The sequence below is a fragment of the Myotis brandtii genome, unplaced genomic scaffold (assembly GCF_000412655.1).
Source record: "Myotis brandtii unplaced genomic scaffold, ASM41265v1 scaffold323, whole genome shotgun sequence".
Taxonomy (NCBI): Eukaryota; Metazoa; Chordata; class Mammalia; order Chiroptera; family Vespertilionidae; genus Myotis; species Myotis brandtii.
Window position 1 is genome coordinate 592,798 of NW_005362400.1, and position 10,237 is coordinate 603,034.

At 34.9% G+C, this 10,237-nt stretch overlaps 1 protein-coding gene across 1 annotated transcript in view; it reads right to left on the bottom strand.

The window, feature by feature from the left end:
• The window catches only part of NCAM2 (neural cell adhesion molecule 2), a 421,975-nt gene that overhangs the window by 2,161 nt on the left and 409,577 nt on the right, over positions 1–10,237 (bottom strand). Inside the window, exons 16-17 of the mRNA XM_005870732.2 lie at positions 4,354–4,558; positions 2,451–2,570 (exon numbers count right to left, since the gene is read on the bottom strand). Of these exons, the coding sequence (XP_005870794.1) occupies positions 2,451–2,570; positions 4,354–4,558 (325 nt within the window). The remainder of the gene's footprint in view (positions 1–2,450; positions 2,571–4,353; positions 4,559–10,237) is intronic.

A 10,237-nucleotide genomic window follows, 5' to 3' on the forward strand; every position in this document is an offset into this window, starting at 1 on the left:
CTTTTATTATATAGGATAGAGGCCTGGTGCATGGGTGAGGGCTGGCTGTTTTGCCCTGAAGGGTGTCTCAGATCAGGGTGGGGGTCCTGCTGGGGTGCCTTGCCAGCCTGGGTGAGGGGCTGATGGCTGTTTTCAGGCTGGCCAAGCCCCCCAGCGGGAACCCTTACCCCATGGGGGTGTGGCCAGTCTGGGTGAGGGGGTGATGGCTGTTTGCAGGCTAGCCACAGCCCTTCAGGGTGGGGGTCAGGGCTGTTTTCAGACTGACCACACCCTCTGGCAACCCAAGCTCCCAACCTCTCCTTTTTTATCTGGGATTTATTTGTCTTCTATAGTTGAAACTTTGTATCTTTGAGCGGAGCCGAGGGCCAGCCAGGGCAGGCAGAAAGCTTGGCTTCCTCCATCGCCGGGGGCAACCCAGGCCTCCTGCTCGCTCTAGCTCCATGGCTGCCGCCATCTTAGTTGGGCTAATTTGCATACTTACTCCTGATGGGCTGGTGGGCGTGGCTTTGGGCATGGCTTGAGTGTAGCAGAGGGACAGTTAATTTGCATGTTTCTCTTAAATTCAGTGGTTTACTATTACATTTTGTGTATATAGCTTTGGGAGTAATTTTTCTTCCCAAAATATTTTTCTACATCTAAAGAATTAAGTTACAAATAAAATTCCAATTCACTATTATGACTTTAAATTCACTGATTTATGGGAGAGAGAAAGCTACTATAATAGTTCCTCTGGGATGTATTTGCAATTTATTTTATATTTTGGAATGAATAGATAATCCATTTCATTCTGAAGATAAAAGCTACCATGTGAAAACTAATCAGTCAAAAATAATTCATAGACAAAATCTAGTAAGATCTATTTCTGGAAATGAAGTAGCATCTACTTTGTACCAGGTACATTATAAACAGTGCAGTCACAGTTCTTCTTTTCTCCCATCCCCAAGTACTGAAAACATTGACAATAAAATATTGTAAAAACAAGGGGTTACTTTAGCATCAAAACATAGAGAAATTTAGAGCTGCCATGGAAATTAGGATAGGCTTAATATATCTCTAATTCAAAGAACTATGTTATTGAGTTTGTAATTAACCAGAGTTTTCAACTAATTCTTGAATGGTGTATTTTTGCATATATAAAGATCTACTACTTATATTTATGGTAATTTTTAAAAAGATTACTCTTAACGATATATATTTTTTTGTTGAGTGTTTTTTCTATGATTGAGTCTGATAGTTATTAAATCATCTTTTTGTTTTTGTTTCTGTTTGCTGGATTATTTTAAAATATATGTCTGTCATATGCAAGGGTATTTTCTTAACTCATTTTCATGCCCATCCATATAATATTGTGATAATGAATACACAGGAATTTGTTTTGGGGGAAATATTTTGCTTCATTGAAAAGATTTATAACTTTTGAAGAAGAGACAATCGAACTCACTTTGTGCCCGCTGCTTCTACTAGAGTTAACTTCAAATCAGAATGTGATACTTCTAAATACAATCACTAAAAACATCCTGATTATTCATATGAAAAATTTAACTACAGAATAATACATTGTATTTGCCTATATATTACTCATTACAATCCCTTGAGACCAGATAGAGGGGATTTCTGAAACAAAATGTTTTCATCAGCTCTGACAACACTCAAAATTTGATTTAGGATGAGAAGCCTGAATCAAGTTTTTCTGCAAGGGAATGTTACCTGGTAAAGAAAAAGGAATTTTTGTTTTGTAAAACAATGAAATTTAAGAGTCATTTTGGTGAGCAGTATTTCAAGAATAGTATGACAGTCATGGTTTTGTTATAAAATGTTACTCTTGTTACATCTTAATACTGCCTTTGGTTTGAATCATTTTAATTTTTATGTACATGAACCTACTCATGTTCATAATCTTTAAAGGTTCAGTTAAAATACCTGCTATGGGTTTAGTGGATTTATGATGGATGCAAAAAGAAGTAAAGAACATAATCTTGAATAGAGACCAAGCACCATTTACTATATTAATATTAACAGTATTTCTTCTTTCTCTTTACAAATATTCTTTTTAAAAGAGTCTTCTGTATATGTCACACTATTTATTGCTATTATAAACTATCATATTTATATTCAAAACAATGATTAATTTCCAGACACATATTTATTTCAGTAAAATCAATCACATTTTCAAAGCATAACTTTCTTAGTGAGGTTAGTGCAAAAAAATGTCTTTTTTGACATTCTTATATAAAACTATAAGCATATGTATCAATAGTACATTTCCCCTGACATTGATACAACTATTTCATATGAAATCTGTGAAGAGGAAATGGATTTTAGACATTCACATGAAGTTTCATAGAAAAACAACAATTTTTCACATTTGTAAATATTTACTAAAAAATAATACCATGTTATAAATTTACAAATACTTATCCAAAAATCATTAAGCATTTCAATCTACATACTCAGGTTCTGTCAGTGGTGTGGTTTCATTTGGCTCATTTACTGGGCTTCCATCTTCATGATTAGTAATTCTTTCATCCTCTGTTCTCATCTCCACTATTGGCTCTTTTGATCCATCTTTCCTACAAAAAAAAAAGAAGAAGAAAACAAATCTTACCCACATATTGTAAAAAATGATGCATCATGGGTTATATTTGTATATATCTTATGTAAATATGTATAATTATGTAATATATGATTTCCTCAACCTGTAAAAAGAAAACTAAAACTAAGTTTGGTGATACTTATTTAGTTAATAAGACATTGTAAAAGCACAGCATGTTCTTATGAAGAAAGCAAAAGATACTGGAGAATTGATCCCATTATAAAACACACATTAATATCCAATTCAAATGTGAAATAGAGCCTAATTACTGTTTGTTCTTTGCTATGTTCTGTGTCCAACAATTAAGCAGGTGGCATTTTGATTGCAAATTGAATCTATTTTATTTGAATTGAAAATGTAAGCTTTCTAATTTAGCATCTCTTGAAGTGAAAAAAATCTAGACAGTGTATCCATGGGAAATGGTTACAGACAAATTACCTAGGAATACTAACATAGGCATGGAGATAAAAAATGATATAGCCATGCATAATGAGTTTTTCTATATCCCTAAGCCTAGACCATAATGTATCAGACCATATATGCCTAAATGTATGCATAGAAAAACCAACATAAAGGACTCAATAATAAAAAAGAATGAATTACTGTTATAATTTGAGTTTTGATACAAATTTATCTAAAAACCACAAAGCAGAAATAAGTATTAAAACCTCTTAATTACTCTTACATGGCATTTTCTATAAAATTCAGCTCTGCATATTTTCTCAGAATTCATAATTTTTTCTAAATAAATGAATGCCACAGAGAACTCCAAATTCTAATATATAGTCATCTTTTGATTATAATTTGGAGGAGTAAATTCAGAATGTGTAATAATGCATTGCATAGAGCATACATTTTCTTTGTAGGCAATCTTGAAACTTGTATGTAGTCACTTCTTAAAATTGTAGGCATTGGTACAATTTATGTTAACTCATTTTAACTTAGTTTTTAACTCAGATTACTGTTGATGTCTGTTTTTTATTCAATATAAACTGAGAAATGGTGGGAAAAAGCATAACCAAATATAATTGTATGATTCCCTATATCTATCTGTCTATCAATCTACCTATCTATTTATCTATCTATCTATCTACCTACCTACCTACTTGTTTATCTATCTCTCAATATTTAATTCATGACACCCTGGCCGGGTAGTTCAGATGGTTAGAGTGTCATCCTGATATTTCAAGGTTGCAGTTTCGATGCCCATTCAGGGCACATACAAGATTGCAGTTTCAATACCCATACAGGGCACAATGAATGCATAAATAAGTGGAACAACAAATCGATGTTTCCCACTCTCCCTTTCTGGATCTCAAATCAATCAATCAAACTGTTTTTAAAAATTTAAATCTTGACAGTAATTTTTTACCATGGATTCCATTTTAAGGTTTATTTACTTTTCAATATATATTTTTGTATTGATTTCAGAGAGGAAGGGGACTGGAGGGAGAGATAGAAACATCAATAATGAGAGAGAATCATTGATTTGCTGCCTCCTGCATGCCCCCTACTGGGGATCAAGCCTGCACCAGGGCAGGTTTATTTTTTAATACAGTAGTCTGTTTACAAAGTCATTTGGCTCTAAGATGTTATATTTAAAATCATATAGATTTAAGATCCAGAAAGAAGCCAGATTGGTGCCCAGTAGTTTTATAGTTAAACTCTCCTATGCTGGGAGAACAAAGCCCTGAATAAAGCACTCCAGCTTGACCTTGCCATTCCTTTAATGTGTTGTGATGCATGTGTCTGATACTCACAGGTAGGCAGCTTTTCCTTCTTCCAGTTCTTTACTTTTGCCACTGGAGCCACTTTTCTTCCCACACATTCTCCTGGTGATGCACATTAATAACCCACATTGTCGAATAAAGAAGCAGCTGACATCTGTTACCACAAGGATGAGCAAGAGTGCGGCAACTCCCAGGCCAATGACTGCTCCAAGCCCAAGGCCATTAAAAAGTGTGTCTTGAAAAAATAATAATAAGAAGAATTTTATTAAAGTTCACACTAGAAAAGATTAGAAAGTTACTTCAAAAATAAATTTTATTAGACAAATAGTCAACTAAAAACAAAAGAAGGGATAGCCCAGCCAGCTTGGCTCAGTGGTTGAGCATTGACCTATGAACCAAGTGGTCATGGTTCAATTCCTGGTCCGGGCACATGCCCAGCTTGTGGGCTCAATCCCCAGTGTGGGGTGTGCAGGAGGCAGCCAATCAATGATTCTCTCTCATCATTGATGTTTCTATCTCTTTGTCCCACTCGCTTCCTCTCTCTCTGAAATCAATAAAAAATATATTAAAAAAAAAAGAAAAAAGCAAGGATAGTCCCTAGAAGAGTCAGTGTCATGGCTGTTGAGAGGTAGTCTCTGGTTTTCGAACAATGTTTTAAGCAACTGACATGGTAGTGATTTGAACTATTTTTTACCAATTTATTTTAGATTAAAAACTCTTAAGTAACTCTCTTCTCCGAAAGCCTTCTTGATTCCCTGTGGGAAAGATAATGAATATTATCATATCTGTAGCTGTACTCTATCAGAAAGTCATAGCCATTAATAGATCATCACTTTTTAAAAAGGAAAATGTAGTCAAAACTGCTGTAAAAAAGTGTGAAATAAATGTTCTTTATAGAATTATTTTAGTGTTAAGATTTAAATTTGCAAATGATGGCTCCAAGCACTTTGTGTTGACAGAGAACACTTTTTAAAATATCTGTGCATGAATATTTTAAAAATCATTCTTTTGGAATAAATGTGTACTTGTATTTTTGTAGTTAATATTTTAAGAGATCATATTAGACTAGAGCCAAACGTTAACAGACTTATGGTACTTATGACCTTTCTGAAGGTAGGGCATGATGGGAGCCACTCTTCCTTGGCATGTATTTGCAAGAAATCTCAGAAGCTACACCGAGAGTATCCACGAAAAAGGTGATTGAAAATGGGATGGAATATGCTAACTGACAAAGTAGAAATGGCAAAGGGATGAGTATAGCAAAAATAAACCTAGTGTTGCAAGTCTGTGATTGAATACGAGGGTAACTACACAACTATAACCATATAGATAGGAAAATAAGCACAGTGGGAAGAAACCAGAATAAATTGGTGATATTGTGTTATCTAAGGGGAAAAAAGAGGGTTAAATAGGACAATTTTATAGAATTATCCAAAATGATTCTTATAAGTACCGTGCGCTAACCGATTGCGCTACTGGAGCTCCCCAAAATGATTCTTAATATGATTATATTCAAATGTGTTTGCATAACATTATAAAATTATAATTTCCTTCTTAATGATGGTAAAGAAATTTATTGCCCAGATCATAATGGCATGCTTACTAAGTAACTGATGTTGGACACAAGTGAAAGATACAGAAACAGATATAAATTTGAGGTTTGAGAAAACCACTTCTGAATAATTACATGAAAAACAATGTTTTTCTAAGTACGATTTTAAAAATTAGGTCAAACATTTTAATAATGACTCAAAGACATTTTTATCCAAAAGAATCAACATAATTATTCTAACTTTGAATTTACCTCCTGGGTTGATCTTTAATACGTCACACCTTTTGAATGCTGGTATATTTTTGTGCAGAATGACTAAGTCTCTTATCAACATTCACTTTATTGGTAGTTATTTGGCTGTACTGCACCTGATTCAACAACTAAAGCTCAAAAGAGAATACATGAAAATACATGTTCAATAGGGCTTTTGCTCCAGTGGATATATTCACTCTATGACCTTCCTACTTTCAAGTAGTCATTCATAAGCAATAAATCTTACAGATCAATGATGATTTATCTGGTCCATTATATACAACCCCATTTCATTTTTTAAAGTATGAAATCTGGCTTTGTACTTAAATGCACTGGATGTGGTGTCAGAAAATCCTGGTTCCATCACTTAAGGCTGAGATGCCTCCTTGTTAAAACAGGGACAGTTATAAAAACAACCACCACTGCAAACTAGGTCATGGGTTATGAAAAGATTGTTGTGAATGGGCTATTTAACACTTCTAGCACTTACTGCCCACCACTAAGTAAAAATTTAACAAATATTTAAAGTCATTTTTATTATTTTACTATTATAAAATTCTAGAAAATGCAGTTTTGGTGAAAAAATAGACAATCTAAAATTTAATTTATCTGTAATATTTCTTTCATTGGCAACCAACAGTATCTCTTATTACGCACTGATTAGTCTCTTGAAAATATAATCACTATTTTAGATTTAGCTGCAAGCTTTTAAATGATAAATATTTTGTGACTTTTTAAAAGAATTAAACAGTATATTGATCTGCTTCACTTGCATCTTTGTAAAAAACTCTTAGAAACATTTTATTTGTAAATTACCCTATAGGAAAGGAATATTGATGCTAAAATAGCGATTATTTCTTTCTAGAGAAACAAAATTATATATTTTAAACTTAAAATTAAAAAACTTAGCACCTAACTGGTTTGGCTCAGTGGATAGAGCATCAGCCTGTGGATATTATTTCTTTCTAGAGAAACAAAATTATATATTTTTAACTTAAAATTAAAAAACTTAAAGGTTACTTGGTTATTTTTATGAAAAACCAAATGTATTTCTGTCATTGAAAAGGGTGAGATGGTCATTAATTATGTTTATGTTATAAGTATTTTTCAAGATAATGTTTTATGTTTTTTAAAAAGTCAGCTTATGGACATATTTAAATATCTATTCTCATATCCCATGAGGTTAGACACAATAACTATGAAATCTAAATTTTCTTTTTCTTTTTTTTTTTTCTGCCACCAATTTACTTTGGTGTGAAAGTACTTATTTCTCTTTGGATTTTTCATTTAAAAAATCTGAAAAAAAACAACAACAAAGAACCATAAACAAAATTATATCACTAGATTCTAACACACACAATAAAGGGGGAAAAAAAGGATAATATTTTTGTTTTATTTGGTTACTTATTAAATGTATTGGGGTGGCACTGGTTAATAAGATTATATAGGTTTCAAGTATACATGTCTATGATATATGATCTGTGTATTGCATTGTGTGCCGACCACGACCACCCAAAGTTGCATTATCTTCTGTCACCATATATTTGGCCTCCTTTATCCTTTACCGTTCCCTTAACCTCTTCTCTCTGGTAACCACCATACTGTTTAAATCTTTGTCTATGAGTTTCAGTTTTATATCCCACATATGCAAAATAAGTCAGTCGAAAAGATCCATGTGGTTTTACTCATTTGTAGGATAAGGTTTTTATATTAACAAGGACAAACAGTTAACAGTGAGAGTTTTTACTAGAGTATGGAAATATCCTTGCATTACAGAAGGCACACTGTAGGGTAAAGCATACGTTTAAAAGAAAACACATTTTGCTAATTTAATAACCAATAATCATCACTAAGAATTTCACACAGTTTCTTGTATTATGTTAGACAAGCTGATTTCCTAAATCACCTGTCATTCTAGATTTAGAAATTATCTTAAATTTATAAATTAAATTATTTTCTGTGATATTTTTCCTAGGATTCCCCAAGTCAACAAAAAGTAGGAAACTGCAATAAAAGAACCAAAATATAGAAAATGAGGCTAGGGTATAAACTGGGCCAACAAAATATTTTTAAAAAAGATTTAGAACTTTTAATAAGCTTCCCAAATTTAAAAATAGTAGAGATGACTGTCCAGTGTTGCTTAGTGGTTGAGCTGACCCATGAACCAGGAGGTCACAGTTTGATTCCTGGTCAGGACATATGCCCAAGGTGTAGTCTTTACATTTCTTGATATATCCACTTGCCAAGAAAATAAATAGTAGTATCTGACCCTGTAGAGGTGTATAGAGAAATGCCTTATTATCCTATATAATAAAAGTCTAATATGCAAATTGACCAAATGGCAGAATGACTGGTCACTATGATGTGCACTGACCACTAGGGAGTAGATGCTCAATTCAGGAGCTGCCCCCAGCCCACAGGCCCCAGGCCGGCCAAGGCAAGTGCGAGCGGGGGGCCCCCAATTGCCTTGCTGGTCACCCTGAAGAGGGAGGCGACTGGTGGCGGCAGTGAATGTGCACTGACCACTAGGGAGTAGACGCTCAATTCAGGAGCTGCCCCCAGCCCATAGGCCCCAGGCCAGCCAAGACAGGTGCAAGCGGGGGCCCCCCAATCACCTTGCTGGTCACCCTGCAGAGGGAGGCGACTGGTGGTGCCAGTGATGGGGGTGGAGCTGGTGAGCGGGCAGGGCCAGGCCGGCCAGTGGGAGGCCTCCCGATCGCCCCGCCAGTTGCCCACAGATTGGCCCTGATTGCTGGCCAGGCCTAGGGACCCTTCTGGTGCATGCATTTCGTGCACTGGGCCTCTAGTGCATTTATGAAGCTTTCTATTTCCAACAGGGCATACTGAATCTCCTAAAAAGAACCTAAATCAGATTAAGATTTGTCTTTGGACTTGTCTTTTCTCAGTTAAACTAAAGGGGAACCAGGCTGGCCAAGGTGGGTGCCAGTGGGAGGCCTCTCAATAGCCCCGCCGGTTGCCCACAGATTGGCCCTGATTGTTGGCCAGGCCTAGGGATCCTTCTGGTGCATGCATTTCGTGCACCAGGCCTCTAGTGCATTTATGAAGCTTTGTATTTCCAACAGGGCATACTGAATCTCCTAAACAGAACCTAAATCAGATTAAGATTTGTCTTTGGACTTGTCTTTTCTCTGTTAAACTAAAGGGGAATTAGGCATACATGTATGAAGGCCATATTTATATGTTTTTTAGATATTTTTAAAAAAATTCCAAATATCTGTTTTTTATATATTTAAAAACAACATGATTTTCATATCACCTTTGTAGGTGTAATTAAAAATAGAAAAATAAAATAAAACCTTTTATTAATGTGTAATAAAATTCTCTATTAAAGACAGAAATGTTAAAACCATTGATATTAGCAATCTGTGCACAATGTCATGCTATTTCCATCGCTCCAAATACCACATTTCTCTTCTGTGTCATGACTAGGAGCCTCTGAAATTTATGATGCCTGGTGCTCATTCCTGAATTGATAGATGCATGCAATTTTGATTCATATTTCATTTTGCTGTTTGAAACAAATGTTTGAACTTCTGAGGTTTCCTATGTCTGGTCAATACTCTTTTTTTTTTTTAAATCCTTACTGGAGGATATTTTTCATTGATTTTTTTAGAGAGGGAAAGACAGAGAAATATCAATGTGAGAGAAACACATCAATTGGTTGCCTCCTGCATTTGCCCTGACCAGGGTCCAGCCAGGAGGAGGCTGCAACCGAGGTATGTGCCCTTGACCAGAATTGAACCCAGGACCCTATAGTCCACAGGCTAATGCTCTATCCACTGAGCCAAACTGGTGAAGGCTGATCAATACTCTTTAACTGTATTAATTAGAAATGACAAAATCATTGCAAGTTGTATCAGCAAAAATGATTAAAAATACCATTTTTCATTAATTTAAAAAATTAAAAAAAACAAATAGCACCATTTATCCCATATATGCCCTCTTCCACCTCCACCCACCCCTACACCACAAAATAAATAAATAAATACATAAATATCTATACTAATAAAAGGGTAATATGCTAATTAGAGCAAGAGACCTTCCAGGAGACCTTCCGGACAAAGCCATAGTGGCGGGGCCAGGGAAGAG